Below are 22,064 nucleotides of genomic sequence, written 5' to 3' on the forward strand. Positions count from 1 at the left end.
CGATAAATTCTGATATGTGTGTATATATTTATTAAGTTAGCTTGAATATTTTTATTTGGTAATTTTTTAAAACGTTGAAAAACTTATATTCTGTAGAATTACAATGTAGAGTTGATAAAATACTGAGCGAGGATTTTTATGTATGGAAAAACGTTTTGCTGATGATATTGGGAAAATGTTATTAGGAATATATTTAAACGTTTTGTTGGTCAGCTATTATACTTTTTCATTGAACATCTTAAGCGTTAACGTCACAGGAAACCGACAGTGACACCACCTCTTCTTCGTCATCATTTTCTTGCGAGTCTTCTGGTTCTCCAAGTGCGTGTACGAATTCGTAAAAATCAATCCTTCCGTCGCCGTCAACATCAACTTCTTTGATCATGTCTTCGACTAAAAACAATAAATATTTAAGTAACTCGTCTAAAAAGCAACAAGGTTTAAGTTACTTACTTTCCTCTTCATCAAGGTCTTCTCCTAGACATTGTAAAACCGCACGCAAGTCTGAGGCCGTTATGTAACCACGGTTATGTTTGTCGAAAACGCGGAAAGCATCCCGTAGTTCGCGTTCTTCCTGATCGGCAGAAGCTTCCGCGACGGTGTCGGTCATATTGGACATGATGTCCACAAATTCCTCAAAGCTTACGTTTCCGTCACCTGTGAAAAATGATTCAATTTAGCACTACAAGTATGGGCAAGGTTTCAACATTATATACCGTCAACATCTATTTCCAGTAGCATCTCCTCCAGCTCTTCCACACGGGCGAATTGCCCGAGCGAACGCATCACCGTGCCCAACTCCTCCTTCGTAATGGAACCATCGTTATCCTTGTCGAACAGCCGGAACGCTTCCCGGAATTCCTTCATTTGATTTTTGGAGATGAATCGTCGGTTCATGCTGTAGTTGAAGTTACTGGACGTTATCGATTCAGATGTTTGCGATCGGCGAGTATTGGGACGGGCTCCGGCCTGAGAGCCCTCGACGAAGACGTTCCCATCCAGGCTGGAACAATCACTCGCCGGCTGATTGGTGTTATCCTCCTGCACTGGCTGACTACTGCTGCCGGTAGGATTCGAGCGACGCATGTTGCGGCTGCTGACTGCGGCGAAACTGGCACTGTGATCGGTCGATGTTCCGGCTAGCCGTTGCGATGGGTAGCTTAAGCTGGGGTCGTTTTGATTGTTCTGGCTTGAATCCTCGTCACTCTGTTGATGCTGCGAAGCACTGTCTGGATCGTTGGTGTGTTTGGTCTGAAAAAAGATATGAGACAAACATTGAGGTATTTGTTAGTGCCACATGAATGCGCATGGTGACAATGTTCTGCTGAGGTGCTATCTCTCCTCATTGTACCTAGAACAAGTTCGAACTAAGACAACCAAGTATGCATATTATCGTATACCGTCTGCAGGGGTGAGATTGGGCCAAAAAAGCGTATGTTTTTGTTCTTTAGCTTATGATACACACAATTTAGCGATTACGTTGTTTCAAGGTCTGTCAATATATACGCCAATGTTTAGTTAACAACTACCAGAAAGATGGTTTAGTTATAATGAACATTAATAAGATTATAATTGCATGAACTTTGGCACAATGTCATCCTTTCTAAGGGGTGACATTGTGCGAAAACCATAAAGTTAAGCTAAATCTATACCTATAAAGAAGGATTTCTGTCTGTCTGTCTGTCTGTCTGTCTGTCTGTCTGTCTGTCTGTCCTGTGTTCCTTATAGAATCAAAAACTACTGAACCAATCGGCGTGAAAATTTGCATGTAGAGGTTTTTGGGGCCAGGAAAGGTTTTAGTGATGGTTAGAGACCCCTCCCCCCACTAAGAGGGGGGGCTCCCATACAAATGAAACACAAATTTCTGCATAACTCGAGAACTAATCAAGCAAATAGAACCAAATTTGGCATGTGGGTGTTTTCGGTGACAAGAATTTATTCTAGGGTAATTTGAGACCCCTCCCCTCTTTATAAGGGGAATTATAACTCCTCTCCCCTTTAAGAGGGGGGGTTTCCATACAAATTTCCTCATAACTCGAGAACTAATCAAGCAAATGGAACCAAATTTGGCATGTGAAAGTTTTCGAGGGCAAGAAAATTTTCTATGTTGAATTAGGACCCCTCCTCACTTTAAGAGGGGGGGCTCCTGTACAAATGAAATACCAATTTCCTCATAACTCGAGAACTAATCAAGCAAATGGAACCAAATTTGGCATGTGTGTGTTTTTGGAGACAAAATTTTTTTCTATGATGAATTGGGACCCCTACCCACTTTAAGTGGGGGGGGGCTCCTATACAAACGAAATACAAATTTCCTTATAACTCGAGAGCTAATCCAGCAAATGGAACCAAATTTGGCATGTAGGTGTTTTTGGAGGCAAGAATTTTTTCTATGATGAATAAGAACCTCTCCCCACTTTAGGAGGTGGGGCTCCTATACAAATGAAATACAAATTTCCTCATAACTCGAGAACTAATCAAGCAAATAGAACCAAATTTGGCATGTGGGTGTTTTCGGTGACAAGAATTTATTCTATGGTAAATTGAGGCCCCTCCCTCTTTATAAGGGGAATTGTAACTCCTCTCCCCTTTAAGAGGGGGGGCTTCCATACAAATTTCCTCATAACTCGAGAACTAATCAAGCAAATGGAACCAAATTTGGCATGTGAAGGTTTTCGAGGGCAGGAAAATTTTCTACGGTGAATTAGGACCCCTCCCCACTCTAAGAGGGGGGGCTCCTGTACAAATGAAATACAAATTTCCTCCTAACTCGAGAACTAATCAAGCAAATAGAACAACATTTGGCATGTGGGTGTTTTTTTTGGTGACAAGAATTTATTCTATGGTGAATTGAGACCCCTCCCCTCTTTATAAGAGGAATTATAACTCCTCTCCCCTTTAAGAGGGGGGCTTCCATACAAATTTCCTCATAACTCGAGAACTAATCAAGCAAATGCAACAAAATTTGGCATGTGAAGGTTTTCGAGAGCAAGAAAATTTTCTATGGTGAATTAGGACCCCTCCCCACTTTAAGAGGAGGGGCTCCTGTACAAATGAAATACAAATTTCCTCATAACTCGAGAACTAATCAAGCGAATTGAACCAAATTTGGCATATGTGTGTTTTTGGAGACAATTTTTTTTTCAATGATGAATTGGGACCCCTCCCCACTTTAGGAGGGGGGGTCCTATACAAACGAAATACAAATTTCCTCATAACTCGAGAACTAATCAAGCAAATGGAACCAAATTTGGCGTGTAGGTGTTTTTGGAGGCAAGAATTTTTTCTGTGATGAATTAGGACCTCTTCCCACATTAGGAGGGGGGGCTCCAATACAAATGAAATACAAATTTCCCCATAACTCGAGAACTAATCAAGCAAATAGAACCAAATTCGGCATGTGGAGGTTTTTGGAGGCAAAAATATTTTCTACGGTGAATTAGGATCCTTCCACACTTCAAGAGGGGGGGCTTCTACACAAATGAAATACAAATTTCCTCATAATTCGCGAACAAATCAAGCAAATGGAACCATATTTGGCATGTGGGTGTTTTTGGAGGCAACCATTTTTCCCATTATGAATTAGGACTTCTTACCTTTTTAGGAGGGGGGGGGGGCTCCCATTCAAACGAAATACAAATTTGCTCATAACTTTAGAACTAATCAAGCAAATGGAACCAAATTTGGCATGTGAGAGTTTTAGATGGCAGAATTTTTTTTCTGTGGTGTATTACGACCCCTTTCCCTTTTAAGAGGGTGGGCTCCCATACAAATGAAATACAAATTTCCTTATAATTTGAGTACTAATCAAGCAAATGGAACCAAATTTAGCATGTAGGAGATTTTTGAGTCTTGAATTTATTTTATGATAGTTAGAGACCTCTCACCCCTGTGGTACGGGGATATGGACTCTCATACAAATAAAACAGAAATTTTTGCGAAACTCAAAAACTAATCCAACTCGAGAAATTCGAGACTCTTCCATAAAACATTAATCAATAACAAGACCACAAAAACTATCTATAGTAACACTAGATCATTCAGGACGAGCCGGTCGCGAGTGTTGCCGGTGACCCGCCGTCGGAAGTGCCGCCCACTGGGGGGCTTGCAAAACTCGAGATAGTGACAAAGATAATCCAAGATTCATGATTTATGTACAACACAGGTTAATTTGTGGCAATACGAAGTTTGTCGGGTCAGCTAGTACCTAATAAACAAACAGTAGCGTATCTATGAACAATACACATGTAGAACAATATTAACTAGGGCCAACCATGAACCACGTATGCTATTGAAAGTTGAGGAACGACCAAAAACAACGCACCTTACAAATTATAATAAAACGTATGGACGAAAACTACACGAGGCGTCCACAACAACCAATAATAAGTACGTAGTTTACAAACAGCTACTAAATATATAGTAGAGTCTCCAGGCATTAGAAAGGGGAAATGGAAGGGGCGTAAAATCTCAGAAGACTTATCTATTTGATCATTCAATAAGGTTAACTATTTACTTCGTTCGAGATACTGCAGCCGAAGAACACGGAATCAGCCTCACCTTTAAAACCGACAATATATATAAGGTAAAGCATATTTATCAAGGATCTGAAGTTTCTGGAGAAGAATAAAAATTAATTTTAATTATTTAGCAGACTTACGATAATGCAATCTACATTGTCAAAATATTGTGTTCCCTAGTAAGCAATGCAAGTGTATTGATGTACACTGACGCATTTTTGTTGTGTAAGTGAATTTCACACTCCGAACCAATCGTTATAGTTCGGCGCAATCTCACCTCGTGGAGCTCGGAAAGTGCAAAATTTAGAAAAAAATATATTTTCGTAATCAAAAGCCATCCAACGCATAATAACCTTTCAATACAGTAGACTCTCAGAAAAGTTAACTCTCTGAAAAGTTAATTGTTCAGAAAAGTTAAGCGTATATCAGCTTTCATGCAACGCTCTAAAAAGTTAATTTTCGCCTTAACTTTTCCGAGAGTTTGAATTTATTGATTGTCCAAGCGTTTCTTCACACACATGTGTTTACCTTCTATCTTTATTTTTCATTTTTCGGCTTATTGTCACCTTTCCACAGTTTTATACAGAGTCGCATCATAACTGGGATAAAATTAAACTCTTGTATAGGACAGTTGCAACAATAGTTCAATTCGGGCATACACTCAAGTACTTATTTTACACGGTTTGCTTTTTCGATTATTAAGAACGGAACAACTTAGGGACCATTTATTTATTTCTCAATGCATTTGGAAGAGGCCCGACATTCGTTACGTAGTTTGTAAATGGTCCCTCAGTTGCGCCGTTCTTGATTAATCAAAAAAAACAAACCGTGTAAAAAAGACTTGAATGTATAGTTACTTCAGGATTTTTGCAAACATACTGGAAAAGCGCAAATTCAGATTGAATTTTAAATGCAAAAGAAGGAATAGCAAGGAACTAAAACGCGAACGCTTATTTTTAATCAAAACGTAGTCGCAGACTACGAAAAGACGAAAGTAAACTAGTGCAACTGACTATTTTAAACTTAGTGAAAGGTATTATTTTATAAAAAACTTTTACGAAACTAAGTACTATTTCATAAAGATATTGCTACATATTTCTTTCAATTACAACTTCCAGATACTTAAATATCTATCCTATATCCCGGAATGCATTTTTGGCTTTTGTATTTATCATTTTCAATGACTTTTAGGACTACATACTCAGAAAAGTTAATATTTCGGAAAAGTTAATCGACCCATTCCCCAATCGATTAACTTTTCCGAGAGTCTACTGTATATTGTAAATGAATACTTTATCTATCTTCAGAATAGCAAGTTGATGCGATTTCTTGTTTGGGTTTGTTTATATGGGACATTTATTGTCAACGTTTTTTTCCGGTATTTTTAACCCTAAATTTTAAAACCTTTTTTGAGCCAAACTGCTTGCTCATATTATTAGTGTTCCATTTCACGTTATGAATAAATATGTTATGTTTTAAATCCAGTTGAATTTGTGCCATCAGTTTGCTTAGATATATTCTATTTTTATAAACCAACATTGTTGGTTTTTGGCACAATCTCACCCCCGTGGCCCAATGTCACCCCGGATGGCGGTAGTGATTACGTCTCAAGAATGACCCACAAGTGGCTCCGTAAATGTTATGCCACTTTTGTTTTTCGGCAGAACTAACTTTCAAAAGATACAGCAGGAAAGATCATGACCTGCGATAAGATCGATTCGGGTTTTTGCATTCTAAATATTGTATTTTAGTTTAATATTAACAATGTTGTTTTCATATATGAACCTCTCCCTTCCTCCCCTACGGCCCTTGGTGATGATCATTAAAAAAATGAAATGCAGTACCATGGACTGGCGCTTGGAGGCTTAAGACAGAAAAGGAGAAAAACGGAAGAGTAAAGGAGAAAATACGGGAACAGGAAAATGGAAAAAGAAAAACAGAAATAGATGAAAATGAAAAGAAAGTATTTAAAACGTAAAATAAACGTAATAAAATGAAAAAGAAAAACAACGGGATAGAAATGAAGGAAAGGCAGAACGTCATAAGATGATAAATGGAACAGACGAAAACGAAAAAAATAGAAAAACGGGACAGAAAATAACAAAAAAGGAAAGGAAAAGAAGAAAAACGGGTCCGAAAATGAAGAAAATGAATAAAACAAACAAGAAAAAAAACAAGATAGAAGGATTGAAAAAGGCGTAAAACGGGACAGGAAAAAGGAAAAGAGGGAACAGCGGCTAGAAACAATGGAACACGAGAGAGAGGAAACGAGATAAATAGAGAAGACTGAACAAAAAAAAAAGTAAAAAAAACGTGTCAGAAAGGTGAGAACATGGAAAGAAAAGGGAAATCGAGGTAAGAAAAAGCGAAATAGAACACAAGAAACATAAAGGGAAAATAAAAATAACGAGAATGAAAAAAGAAAACCGAGAGATGAAACATGAAAACGGGAAATAGACATCAAACAGGATATAAAGAAGATAGGACAAAATGAGACGGAAAAAGAAGAAAAGAAAACGAGAGAAAAAATGAAAAAAAACGGGGCAACTTAAAGAGGAAAACGGAACAAACAAAGATAAAAAACGAGAAAGAATGGATAAAAAATTTCTTTTTTTTTTTAATTACTTTATGTAGTGGCAAAGAAGAAAACCGGAGATAAAAAGAAGAAAACTAAGCAAAAAAGAGGAGACTGGAAAAAAAAGGGAGAACGGTAGAGAAAAGAAAGTAAAACGATAAAGAAAACAAAAAACGATAAAGGAAAAGTGATCAAACAAGACAGAAAAACCGCACAAAATGGAGAAAACGCAAGAGTAAAGAAGAAAACACGAGAGCAGGAAAATGGAGTAACGAAAATAGAAATAATCGAAAATGGAAAGAAAAACTTAAAAACGGAAAACGGAATAATACGAAAAATAAAAACAAAAAAGGAGAAAAAGCAGAATAATAAAACGCTAATAAGAGGATAAGCGGAACAAGAAAACGAAAGAAAACACAAAAAATAGAGAAAATAAAAACGAAAACGAGGTCTGAAAATGATGAAAAACGGAATATAAAAGACGATATGGAACAGAGAAGAAAAGCATTGAAAAGGTCAAAAAACGAGACACAAAAATAACGGAAAGTGAGTAGAAAAAATGAAACATGAGAAAGAAAACGAGACATATATAGAGAAAACTGAACAAAAAAAGAAAAATAAAACGTGTTAGAGAAGGTGGGAACACGGGAAAAAAGAGGAAATGAGGCAAGAGAAGAAAAACGAAATAGAAAAAAGAGAATCCTGAAGTGAAAACAAGAATAACGAGAGTGAAAAAAGAAAACCGAGTGCATAAAAGGTTATAATAGACGTCAAACAGGATATCAAAAAGAAGGGACAAAATGAGACGGAAAAATAAGAAAAGAAGGCTGAAAACAAAAGAAAAAATGGGAAAAGCGCAACTAAAAGAGGAAAAACGGAACAAACAAAGATGAAAAACGAGAAGGAAAGGATATAGAAATAAATTTCGTTTTTTTCAAAAATTGATAAAGTGGCAAAGATAAAAACCGGAGAAAAAGGGAATTCTACGCAAAAAAGACGAGACTGAACAGAAAAAGAGGGTGAACAGAAGAGAAAAGAAGGAAATACGATAAAGAAAATGAAAAAACAAGAAAGAAAAGAGGTCAAACAAGACAGAAAAAAACGGAACAAAAGGAGACAAATGGAAGAGTAAATGAGAAAAAGAAAAAGAAGAAAATACGGGAGCAGGAAAATGGAGAAACGAAAACAAAAATAGATGAAAATGAGAAACATTTAAAATGGAAAATAAACGGAATAAAACAAAAAGAAAAACAACGTAAAGGAAATGGTAGGAAATATTTTCCGTTTTACCGAAATATGGAACAGAGAAAAGTAAAATAAGAGAAAAGGATTGAAAAGGGCGAAAAACGGGGTACAAAAATAAGGGAAAGAGAAAATATCAGGTAGAAAAAATGAAGCACGAGAAAGAAAACGAGCCACATAGAGAGAAAACTGAACAAATAAAAAGAAAAAAAAACGAGTCAGAAAAGGTGAGAAAACGGGAAAGAAAAAGGAAAAACGACACAAGAAAGGAAAAACGAAATAGAAAACAAGAGAAGCCTTGCAGGGAAAATAAGAATAACGAGAGTGAAAAAAGAAAACCGAGAGTGGAAACATAAAACCGGGAATTAGAGGTCAAGCAGGATATAAAGAAGATGGAACAAAATGGGATGGAAAAAGAAGAAAAGAAGCTTAGTTTCGTTTAGTTCTCATTCTCGAAAAACGAGAAGGAAAGAATATAATAAGAATAAGAAAAATATGAAAATTGTAAATATAAACAGGAAAAATGGAAGAGAAAAGATGGAAAATGGCAAAGAAAATTACAAAAAAATAGTTACGAACAAGATAGGACAGAAAATAAAAAATATCGAGCAAGAAACTAAGAAATATGGAACAATGAAACTGGACATACGTTGCAGAAGAAGAGGGGAAACAGAGAAAGAGAAACCATGAAAGGAAAAAGAAGAAAAGTGGGAAAAACAACCAAGTAAACGGCACAGATTAGAATAAAAACGGAACAAAAAGTGTAAAACGGGACTGGAAAAGACAAAAAGGGAATAGATGGGAGAGAGTAAGTCGAAAAATGTCAATCTTAATTTCAAGTCTAGGTTAAATTTTAAGTCAAATTTTAACTCTGATTTCAAGTAATACAATTTGAATTCCAATTTCTAGTCTAATTTCAAATCTTATTTCATGTCAAATTTTAACTTCAATTTCAAATTCAATTTCATGTCCAAGTCTAATACAATTCCGATTTCAAGTAAAATTGCAAGTCCAATTTCATATCAAAACCAAATTTTCTTTTACGTTCGATTTCATGTCTGATTCCAATCTTCCCGTCCAAATTATTCCAAATTTAAATCCAATTTTAAGTCCAATTTTAAGTAAAATTTCCAGTTTAACCTGAAATAAAGTTTCAAGCCTAAATTGTTCCGAATTCAAGTCTAATTTAATGCCCTGTGTCAAGTCCGATTTCAAGTCGAATTTCAATTCTAATTTCTAGTCCAGTTTCAAGTCTAATATCTAGTCAAATTTCAACTTTGATTTTAAATCTAATTGCATCTGAAAGTCTGGAGTTGTCAACGTAATCGTGCGGTATTTTTGAGATAAGTAATAATTGATTCGCCATCCCGCGATTACACGATTTCTCGGCAAAAATTGAATACCACGATTTATAAGAATTTTCTTCGCGAGTATTTTAAGGAAAGCAAACCTTTTCCTGTGCTCATTGATGAAGTCAAAACAAAATAATACCTGACAGAGGTTTAGAAAAAGTTTATTGCCTGATTGATATCGTAAATTGAATGAATTTCCGGCAAATTCGGCTATGGGAAACTGCGCCCACAAGGATCGACATGCGGCACACTAATATATGTATGATTTTTATAGGAAGCAGCACTTTCTTCAGCACCATGCTGTTTGTTCGTAATCGAAATAATGGAAGTAACATGTTGCTCTGTTGGAAGCTGCAAACATGAAGGCATGGCGTGGGTGCAGCATATTTAGAATGGAAGGGTTCACTCAGACACCCTTCCATCATCGTCGAGAGCAAACGCGTGTCGATTGTAAATATTTTGCCAGTTCGATCGTTCCTAGAGATTCACGGTCCAGTATATAGACACTCCGCCCACGTTGTGAATCGTGACTCGCTCGTTTTGGCGCAATCACTATTACCGGGGCTAAGCCCTAGATATAATCAGCAATTTCACCAGAAATGTGTCACCCTCCGAGAGAGAAAGAGACAGCGAGGGAGCTGTAAACCTTACTATTAGTTTTATCAGTGACCGGCGACAGGAAAAAAAATCTGCTATCAAAACAAACCTAACTTTGTTAATTTTCCCGTCGGTGCTGCTGCTGCTGTTGCTCTGCTCGTATCGTAAAAGTAAAAGTTTTCCACCCGACAAGAAAAGTTTTATTTTCCGCGGCTTCGCGGAGCGTATAATTCTGTTTATCTCTCGCAAGCTACATGAAGTCATATCTGTTACCCTCTGACTATCGGATGATGAACAGATAAAAATGTCTGTTAATTATGCTTCGACGCCGATGATACAAATCTTCGTGCTGTAGATTATGAATTGATTTATTTATAGCATGGTATATATTATGTCCTTAGTAGATGAACAGTGAAAGCATTGATGGATTGCTTATAAATAACACGAAATACTAGAACTTTCCTTCTTTGATTTGTGATTTGATATTACTAGAAAAAAGTAATTACCGAAACTTCACCGTGAAGCCCTAAGCTATAATGCAAAGGCACTAAAATTATTCGCAAGTAGTCAGAGAGTATCGACTTTAATAGCGACGTCAGGTGTAGCGCTCTTTTCCATTTTTCCACATAAAATTCAATTGTACAAAAGAAGCACGTTTCAACGATTTTACGCTTCATTTCGGATTATTTTATTTTGCTATCTCTGGCAGTGGGAATCGTTGTTCAACAGTTTTAATCCTAATTTTGGTCCCTTCTAGTTTCTGAAAGCATTTTCGGCGATTAGAAGCTTCTTTGGTATGAAATGGGACAGCTAGCTGAGGGGAAATGGGGAAGGAAGCTTCACTCTGGATATCCCAAATCCCTACCTAGCGTTTCCACGTGGTCATACCCGGTAATGCTCCAATTTGATAATTGAGTAGCCGAACTATTGAGCTTGTTAGACCAGTGTTGTACCTCGCACTAAACCAGAACAGAATAACCAGTGTTAAACCAAACTGAAAAAAATTAAAATGAAAGTTTAACGACTTTAACTACTAGCCAGCGATAAAATACCAGCTAGCTTCAAATAAAGCTAACAATCTTTCCAAGCGGTGGCATCGGAATTTCGAAATTAGGCGCGATTTGTCGATATTGACTCCTTAACTAGTTCATTTCCATTCATAGAAGGTAGAAAATGTCAGTTTTTAACCTACGTCTTAGTACGAAAGTAATTCAGAGAAAGTAGGAAGTAAATTCACCAGAATATGGAAGCCAAAATATTTGTGTTTCAATTGGACATTGAGGTTTCTACAACAATTTTCAACTTTCTGGAAACTGTTAGAACTTTGATCCAGCAAATTTATTAAAAGCACAGAAGAGGTCGCTGACCTTTTCGGAGTAACATGCGGTTGGTTATCTTTTCTAGTCCGATTTGGCAGGCTCTAATTATTCAAATTTGATCAAATCAAATATATTTTTATAAGTATTCTAATGGTGTGGTGTTTTTCATGGCAACCGCCTTTTTCTAGCAATTTTAGATAAATGAAGGGTCTTTGACCCTAGTTTCCTTGATTTGAAGAAATGTAAAAGCTAATCACCCGTATTCCGTATTTCGAAAGTCTTGGTATTTCGAACGAAAGTGGATGGTATTCTTCATTCCGCCAGCAAAATCAAATGGGCAAAACAACTCGTTCGAAACAAGTCGAACTAAATAAAGACTCGAACGAAATACAGAATAAGGGTGAATATCTTTGGAATCCGTTGGGATACAATCGAGCTACTTTCGCCAGGAGATAAGCATTGTCATATGGAAATGGAATCCGTTGACAGGTTGTTTGATTGCTGCTAAAATAGTCATTTTATCCTAATTTACCGCTGCGAAAATTATTACAAAATGATTTTTTTGACAAAACTCACAAAATACATCCTGTAAACAAGCACCAAACCATTGAAATGCATATAAAAATACCTGTCTTTTGTTGAAAGAACAAATAAAAAAGATTATATCTAGCCTAGCGGAATGCAGAGATATTTACTACAAAAATTGAAGGTAACACGCTGTTCATTTAATCATACCTCCAAACAACAAAACGTGTTGCAAACAAACACCCTGTCATCGGATTCCTCGTAAAAATAGCTTTCTTATGGCCAAAAAAACATATATCATTTTTATATCGAGAACTATGGTAATATGCTCTTCATTAGGTCAAAATTGCCAGAAAAAGGCGCGTGCCGTGAACAAGCATCACACCATTAGAATTCTTACAAAAATATCTTTTAACATCAACAGATTGATTGAAAGCGGCGACCGACAAAATATTAGGAATTATCGCGGCATAACCAGCCGCTCAGCGACGTGCAAACTAATCGAAATAATAGTAAGCAATGTGATTCTTTCGCTTACGAAGAGCTATATACCTGTTGACCAACACGGATTCATGCCAGGACGATCCTTCTGCACTAATCTTCTGGATTTCACATCGACTTGCATCTCCCACATTGAGCAGAAGGCTCAAATCGATATAGTGTATACCGAGTTAAAGGCAGCGTTTGACCGTATAGACCACCGAATACTCTTGCGAAAACTTTCCCGGCTTGGCGCTTCACAACATTTTGTCGAGTGGTTGAGCTCCTACTTATGCGGTCGAACATTACGCATACAACTCAATTCCTGCTTTTCCTCACCATTCACAAACAAATCGGGCGTACCACAAGGCAGCAATGTGGGACCTTTGCTATTCTCGTTGTATTTTAATGACGTATCATTACTTCTGGGTGACGGTCCGGTTACGGTTAGCTGTTCGGTCAATTGAAGACTGCCATAATCTTCAAAAGCTGTTGGATATTTTCGTAAACTGGCGCCGCAAGAATTGGTTGATCGTTAGTGCAACAAAGTGTCAGATCAAGATATTCCATCGCATTGTTAACCCAATTATATTCGAATACAAAATTGGTGATCAAGTGCTCAAAAGGCTTGAATATGTCAACGATCTTGGAATTATTCTCGATGCCATGCTTAATTTCAATTTGAATCGTACAAAAACCATTTCTAAAGCAACTCGGCAGCTCGGTTTTATCTCGAAAATTGGACGAGATTTTAAAGATCCATACTGTGTAAAAGCTTTATATTGCTCGTTAGTACGACCATCATTGGAAAATGCGTGCTTGATTTAGACTCCCTACCAACTAGGGAGGATGGCCTCAATCGGGCTTTTCTCCATCTAGTTACTTCATGGAGACCCTTAAGAGGTCAGGCGGACAGAAACAAAATAAAATAAAAAATTCGAATTCAGTGTCATTGCCACTGTTTAGAAGTGCAACTGTAAAGGCATCACTGAGGTTCCCAAGAAATGAAATTCGGCCAATAGCTAAGAGCAAAGAAAGCTAATTGAGCAATACTAGTCGATAATAAAGGGTGAATAACTGGTAAACGGCTGAATAATGCCTACCGTCAGTGCCTCGCGTACCTGAAGGCATAAAATAGACTCCGCACTGGTCCTCGGCCTCAGTAGTCTTATCCAATGATTCCTATTCCTTCCCTTCTGGTGGTATCAGCCGCGCTACAAGCAACCTTAGTGGAGAATGGGTAACCAATCCCGGTATAAACTAAGATCGTATGCCGACAGGGAAGGAGGCAGTTATGCTTTCGCTGAGTGTTGTCAAAAGGAAGACCCTTGTCAGTCGTGAGTGCTTTTCTCCAGGTTAGGAGCGGCTTACGACCGTGATTCCGCTGCACAGTGGATTGTAATTTCCTTATCATGTGCGCGACTGTATCCCAGCGTCTGATTCGGAGCTGGCGGCTGACTTATGAAACGCTGTGTCTCGTCAGCTATATCCAAGACGGCAAACCTGTCGGCGAGATTAAGTATTGCAACCCTACTAGAGCCGCATACTTAAAAAAAGAGATTTGCAGAAGATAAAGGTTGATGTTGCAGCCATTCAGGAAGTGCGATGACGGAAGGCGGGAAAACGCGAATTCCGCGCAGTAGATCCTATTGCGGGCATGACATTCAAGTATCACATCTACTACAGTGGCGGCCATAAAGCAAAGTAGGGAGTCGGATTCGTATTACATGGAAAAAATAAGGCGTGTCGTGAGATCGAGACCAATCGAGACTTCACTTGACCGACCCGGACTGCTATTCGGTGTCAATTTAACACTGTTAAGGATCGCCCATTTGATGTCATCCTTCAGACGATAATTCTGACAATCAAATTGACTCTTGGTCGAATTGCGGTCGCGGTGACGTCACGATGTTCCCATAAAAAAGTGTACAACGAGATGCCTCATCCCCGTTTTCTATTCGGTAGAAATTGTAGGGTTCTATTAGGGTGGGGTGCTAACTTCCTGTGGTCTGACGCGACCCAAGCGGGTTCGGATATTTCGACCAAGGAATATGTTTGCTGGTAATTCCGGTTTCGGAATGAGGAACCTTTCGATACTGTTGAAGGAATTTGTTGGTGTTGACTTGCTGAGTGTTGTTGTTTGTTGATCCCATCGACTTAAGTGCTATGTGTTCCGCTCGCTCTGGCAGTTGCTGAATCTGGTGTAGGGCAAACTGTCCGAACTCTTCTTCGTTATTTCGTCTCTCGTGAAGAGCCAAGTGATTGCGGTACCGGACCAAATTTTTACTATCCGACAGATCTTGCAGAAATGTCGGGAATACAACGTGCCCACGCATCACATCTATATTGATTTCAAAGCAGCATACGATACAGTCGATCGAGACAAGCTATGGCAGATAATGCACGAATACGGTTTTCCGGACAAACTAACGCGACTGATCAGAGCTACATTGGATCGAGTGATGTGTTTCGTACGGATCTCTGGGACACTCTCGAGTCCCTTCGAGACGCGACGAGGGTTGAGACAAGGTGACGGTCTATCCTGCATGCTGTTCAACATCGCTCTTGAGGGGGTGATCCGACGAGCGGGCATCGAAACGAGAGGCACGATTTTTACCAAGAGTAGCCAACTTCTAGGCTTTGCAGATGACTTCGATATCATTGCCAGGAACTTTGCGACGGCGGAGGCAATCTACGCCAGACTGAAAGTGGAGTCTAGGAGAATTGGGCTAAAAATAAATGCGTCGAAGACCAAATACATGAAAGGAAGAGGCTCAAAGGAAACAAATGCGTGCCTCCCACGGACGGTAACCGTTGACGGCGACGAACTAGAAGTGGTAGAGGAGTTCGTGTATTTGGGATCGCTGGTGACCGCGGACAACAACACTAGTAAGGAGATCCAGCGGCGCATCCAAGCGGGAAATCGGGCCTACTTTGCCCTTCGTAAAACGCTACGATCAGGAAGCATACGCCGCCGCACGAAGCTAACAATGTACAAAACCATTATTAGACCGGTAGTTCTTTATGGACTTGAAGCCGTGACGCTGCTTACGGAGGGCATACGCGCCCTTGCCGTGTTTGAGCGGAAAGTGCTGTGGACGATATTTGGCGGAGTACAAACTGAAAGCGGAGAGTGGCGGAGGCGTATGAATCACGAGCTACAGGCACTGTTTGGGGAGACTCCCATCGTGCATCTAGCAAAAATTAGCAGGCTACGGAGGGCCGGACACGTCGTAAGGATGCCGGACGACAGTGCGACGAAAATAGTCCTCTTCAACAACCCCACCGGCACCAGGAACAGGGGGGCCCAACGTGCACGATGGCTCGACCAGGTCGAAAGCGATTTGCGACCTCTGAGACGACTAGGAAATTGGCGACGAGTGGCCCAAGACCGAGTTGAATGGAGACGAGTGCTTGAAACAGCACGAGCCACCCCGGCTCTATGCTACTGAAGAAGAAGAAGAAGATTGCGGTACCGATTGGCCCGATTGATTGGCTTGGGATTCTGGAGCAGTAGTCGGCATTCGTATTTTGACCAGTTGGTTTGTAAATTACGTCGAAATTTAAGTGAGCCAAATAATCGGCGTAGTTTGCCGTTCGACTAATATATAGCGTAGGGAGTGATTTTTCTGGATGTAGGATTTGCGTAAGTGGTTTATGATTCGTAATCAGCGTGAATTTACGCGCGTATAGGTAGTGGAAGAATTTCCTCCCCGCACACACAATGGCGAGAGCCTCTTTGTTGATCAGCGGGTACCGTTACTCGGTGGCCGACATGGTACAACTGGCGTATGCTATCGGTCGCTTCGTCCCATTGCTTAAACGATGTGAGAAAACGGCACCAAGACCAGTTTTGCTTGCGTCCGTTGCAAGAATTAGCGGTAGGGAAGGGTCGTACTGCATTAGCACTTGGGGTGAGACCAGAACCTGTTTCAAGTCTTGATAAGCTCTGTCTTTTTCGGGTGTCCATTCAAATGGATCGGCTAGCAATACGTCGCGGAGACTTCTAGACCTTCGAGAGAGATTGGGAATGAACGCACTATAGTGGGTTGCCTTACCTAGGAACGGCTGCATTTCCTCCGAGGAGTCGGACGTGGAGCATCACGTATAACTTTGACGTGCTTATCCGATTTGTATAGGTCGTGATGATCGATCCTCTGACCTAGGCATTTGAGTGATGACGTGGCGAAGATGCATTTTGCCTGGTTGAGTCATAGACCATTTTGCGTTATCCTGTCCATCGTTGCGGTAAGTGCTAGCAGGAGCTCGTCGAAGTCTTTTGCGAAGACGATTACGTCGTCGTAGAAGCTGACAACGTGATCCAGTTCTTTTTCACAAGGATGTGAGTTAGCGATGCCCACTCGGAGTAGTCCACATTCTTATAGAATCCGGAGGCTAGCTTCTTATCGATCTCGGCTACATACCGGCCGCGCAGCGCAAGAGGTACGTCTTTAGCCCTTGCGAAAACTGGAGATATTCCTGGTTTCAGGTGAACTTTCGCAGGGGGTCCTTCGAGCTTTCCGGGAACGTCGCCGAAGATACTGTCAAAGTTGACCAAAAGTTTCGACAAATGAGTTGCTTGATCCGGAGTAAGTTCGGTACTCGTGAGTGAGTTGATGGACTGATCTGCAGAGAACAGTCGGTTCGGCAGTTTTGATTCTCCTAGTATTCCACACGGTGCTCCGGTATCCAGTTCTATTTGCAATCGACGGCCATCGATTCCGACATCGATGAGTTTCTTTCCGGTGGATGAGACGTTGCGCACTAGACAGAGAGACAGCACGAAGTCGGCGTTTCTTGAGACTCTACCTGATAGGTAGAAGAGTTCTGAAATTTCTCCTATCGGCAGTCTTTAGCTATGCGACCTTTCTTGCCGCAAGCGTTGCATCAGAGGTTGCGGAATCGACATTGACTTCTCGGATGCTGTCAACTACATCCGTTGAAGAAATTTGATTCTCGCATTGTTGGAAGAGTGACAATCGTTGACGAGATTGCTCGTTGAGCGTTGACGAATAGCTTCGGGGTACACTGGCGGCGGTGTACCGTTGTTGATCTCTCGAATCGTGTTCCAGTCGTGATCGCTTCCAGGGAGCGTGCAGCGCAGCGTTGAAAGTATTCGGATTTTTTGCGATGATCTCGTCGCTTACGTCTCTTCGAGTCCATGCGGGCTCCTGCAGGAATTGTTCAATGAGCATTAGGTCTAGAAACTGGTCGTATTTGCAGTAGGCAGCACCCTGCGCCAGTTGATAAATCCAAAGCCTTTTTGCATATAAATGGTAGACCTAACAGACATTATTTGACCAATTGGTAAAGTTGATGTCCTCAATTTTACCAATTCATCAAATAATTTCTTTTAAGTCTACCAAAAATATGAAAAAAGGCTTTGGCTTCATCAACTGGCGAAATATGGCTCCTGGCGAAATATGGATCCTCTACCCTATATCTAATGGCCGAATCACAAAACGAACGTCATATTCGGCCGAAAATATTCACGCCCATCCTAACAAAGTCGTATATAGTGCAACAGCGATCCCGATCAAATGAAAAAAACAAATTTATAACAGGATGAGTTCTAAAAGTATAATCAATATATATAGAATGCCAGTGTCGCTGGTGTTTCATGGATATTTTGGTGGCAAACATGTTGCTGGTTCGTGTCTTGGATACGGGAACAACATTGTCAAATTGCCCAATAGAAAATTTTCCTGCCGACGAAATACCCCAAAACGACCAAATCGGGTGATTTATCCTACGTAATTTACGGAAAAGCTGAAGGATTTTTTATTGGGTTGCCTTTTTAGTTTGACAATCAGATTCCCGTTTCGAATCGATCACTCACACATATGCGCATACAATGTAAATACATAATTTTCAAATGTGTGATGTTTTCCACGAGCACTGCAGCGACACTGGCATTCTATATATATTGATTCTACTGTTCTAAATAACAAGTTTTTCAGAACAAAATCTCCTTTGCGTTTTGTTATAAGCTCGGTCTCGTTAGTAGTTAAAATAACAAAAATTGTAACAATAATTGTAAATTATGATATAATTTGATCAAGTTTGTTTCAAGATGAGCTGCAAAAACCAGCATTCCGCACTGATTTATAACCAAAATGTAGCAAATTGTATTTTAAGTAGCAGAACGAGATAGATTCTCTATAAAATATTTCCTGTGTCGCATGTTTTGATAGCACATTTATAACACACTTTGCTATACACTTAATTAACGCGCTTTTTTACAACATTTGACAACATTTTTCACAACATTCGAATTAACGCGGTTTTTTAAACGGTTTTATTTTACACGGCACGTATCCCCCGTATATTTGTATATATCAACTGAAGCTACAATCAACTGAAGCTGAAGCTGTGAGATTTTTGTTAGAATCATCTGATTGAGATGAGATTCAATTTTAGTTTCTCCAGCAAAGTTTCTGGAAATTAAATTATCTACAACTTTGTAATAGAAAGTATTGCTTTGTATCATTAGAATATAAAGGTAAAAAAATTTATAACGAGTAATAGTGGACCACCCTGGTTACCAACTCCCAGTTGGCCTCGAGGTAAGACGCTGGTCTAATAAGCCAGTCGTCGTATGTTCGAATCTCGGCTGGGAGAGGCTGTTAGAGTCAATAGGATAGTAGCACTGACCCCGCACTGTCCTGTATTCTAATAGCTGGTTGCGAAGTCTGTCGTATAAAAAACAGAAGGTCAAATTTCGATAACGGAATTAGCACCCAGGCTTTGCTTTTGCTGGTCACCAACTATAGCAAAGATATTGATTTTTTTCTTGAATTTTTACGTTTTCGCTTATAGAACGACTTACTGATACAACCGGTAGCAGGTTATAAAACGGAAGGTGTTACGTACCATTTACAGTGGAGTAACTTGATTGTAAGATTATTTGCACATGTCTGCGTTTTCTATTCTTGATTGAATTGATTTTTGAATCTTTTTTTGGAATAGGACTGAATTGACGGATTGATTAAATTGGGGCCATTTACTTTATTCATCTTATTTATCCTATAGAAGTGTTTTTTCGATTATGATAAATTTAATTAGGGATCACCTCCTCTTTGGTCTTCTTTGCTTGCACAAATGTCTTCAAACTGCATGAATGCGAATCTATTTAACAATGAATAAGTACATTAGTCCAATAGAGCTGATGAACCGGTGCATTACAGGTGAAATTAGTCGTCATCGATTTCAAAAGCACTTTTTTTGTTTGAAGCAAAAATTTTGTTCATGAAAATATATTCGCTGTGTTCAGATTGTCAAGGAAAATGCATACACTTGAATAAACAGAGCCCCGCTTTTGGGCCCAAAAACTGTTCCGAAATCGGACTCTCCAACGAAAAGTTGATGACTGCTAGTTTCCCGTTAAGGACAATAGTGAAACTTTGTCAAGTGAATAAATGGAACCCGATTCTCTTACACCTGCTGCTATTCTATAGCCGGTTCTGGTTACTAGTATTCTAGGCACATCGCTGCTATACAGATAGAAGATAAATGAGAATCGACAGGAGGAAGTCCCACCTGTGCACTGGAAGGAAAACAACCCTATTATTCTTAGTGGCAAGGGAAATGGAATTGTTTCCGTTCGTAATCTGATTAATTTACATAACTCGGATTAGCTGTGGAGATTTACACATGTTTCAGGATTGATCTAATTAAGTCCATCGCTTATCAGCGGTGTTCAAACATGCGGTAATGCTATTGAATGTTAGCAAGCGCATGGCGTGGGCTACTACTGAAACTTGAATCTTTTTATCAAAGAGATCACAATTGATTTTGCTTATCTTTGTGTTATCTGAAAATCTGATTAATTAAAATTATAATACATTCTATTGTTTTTTCCAATAAAATACTCTCTTACCCATTACTTCAAAATCATTTACGATTAGTTGTGCTTGAATGGGGTTCAACCACGAGAAACTAATTAAAAACATGCAATTTCATTAGTGTATGCAGCAGCTTTGGGTTTACGTTTTGGACCACGCTTCTGCATGATCTTGTTTTGTTAATGCTTTTCGCTGCGCCTGAGGAGCTATTCCCGTGCAACCGCAGGCAGAGGAGAGATACAACTTTAAATGAAATCGTTTATCATAAATAAAACTTACCATAATCAGTTGCCGGATATCCTTGACGAGGGTCGACGCAGTGAGAAAGTTATTCACCGCCGAGAAGATTTTACCTTCCAACTTGAACGATTTTTGGAGATTTTGTTTGTCTGATTGGTTGGGGACGATGAGTGAAATACCTCTTTGCGAGGAACTGTGCGGCAATTACGGGAAAGTTGTGCTTCTTGGGAGTGCGCCTGCTGCTGTTCACCTTTTCTGACACTGTAGGTACAGGTTGTGCGAACGTATTTCCGCTGCTAACCAGCGTGCCGGGCCTTTGCCGTCCTGATGTTAAGTGCTTGTCAACGCTGTAGCAATGGGTTGGGTTGGGTTTTCTTTTCCTTCATTTGTAAGATGAATTTCGAAATTTTCACTTACCCACTTCTTACGGATTTAATGTTTTTGTTCTGGTTTGTTCGAGGTTAGTATGCTGTAATTATTTCTTCAATTTCAATTCTAGGAAGAGTTAAGTGCTCGATGAAAAATAAGCTTCTTTCGGCTCGGTAATTAAACCTTTTCCATCCGAAAGCTAGACGTCGACTAATTCAATTTCACAGAGAATTCTGATTATACACTTAATACAGGTTGTAAAATGTACTCCCAAACTGAACTTTATCATTGGAATTACGGAATTAAAATCTTTTTCGATAATCAGCTCTGTCACACTCAGTTTTTATGGACGACACATGCTGTCTTATTAGACAACACATGTCTATGATTTGCTCAATTTTTTGCAGTTAGATATTATAAGTAGTTTAGTTTAGTAGTAAGTTTCTTTTGCTGGTCAATAAAAATACCATGCGTCTCCATTGCAGTCAAAAAATTTAATCTTTAAATTTAAGAATTTTACATTTCTGAATTTTTGTTATGTGAAAAGTTCTCAACTTTTCAAAAAATATACTAAAATTGTTGGTCCCTTGGGTCTAAGCAACCACCATGGAATCACGAAAATCATAGAAAACTTATAGCTTCAATCCAGTATTTTTTTGAAAAGCTAATTAAAATACCTTAATACAGATACTTTAAATTAAAAAAAAGGTTTAGTGGTATAAGCTGCTTTTGCGTACTTATTTTTATTGTTGAATAAAGTGATGGAAGGGCATATTTTCTGCTAAATCATTTTTCTATACATGTAATATTACCTTGCAGAAAAGATTCCACGGGAAAAACATAGTAATTTAGGCACACAGTTTAACCATTTTCTATGAACTTTAGATTGTTTGAATCGAAAACCTCTATTCATATGAACACTAGGAACGGTCGCCACAAACTGAGCATCAGCTGCATTTCAAATGATGTAGTAAGTCATTCTCTTCATTTACCCTCAACGG

At 39.1% G+C, this 22,064-nt stretch overlaps 1 protein-coding gene across 1 annotated transcript; it reads right to left on the bottom strand.

The window, feature by feature from the left end:
• Window positions 1-238: 238 nt before the first annotated feature.
• LOC128739726 (uncharacterized) lies at window positions 239-20,830 on the bottom strand. Its single transcript, XM_053835223.1, has 4 exons — window positions 20,734-20,830; window positions 717-1,251; window positions 454-657; window positions 239-393 (listed from the first exon to the last, which is right to left on the bottom strand). Exons 1-4 carry the CDS (start codon window positions 20,734-20,736, stop codon window positions 239-241), a joined length of 897 nt encoding a protein of 298 aa, XP_053691198.1. The 5' UTR covers window positions 20,737-20,830.
• Window positions 20,831-22,064: the final 1,234 nt, after the last annotated feature.

The sequence above is a fragment of the Sabethes cyaneus genome, chromosome 3 (genome assembly GCF_943734655.1).
Source record: "Sabethes cyaneus chromosome 3, idSabCyanKW18_F2, whole genome shotgun sequence".
NCBI lineage: Eukaryota > Metazoa > Arthropoda > Insecta > Diptera > Culicidae > Sabethes > Sabethes cyaneus.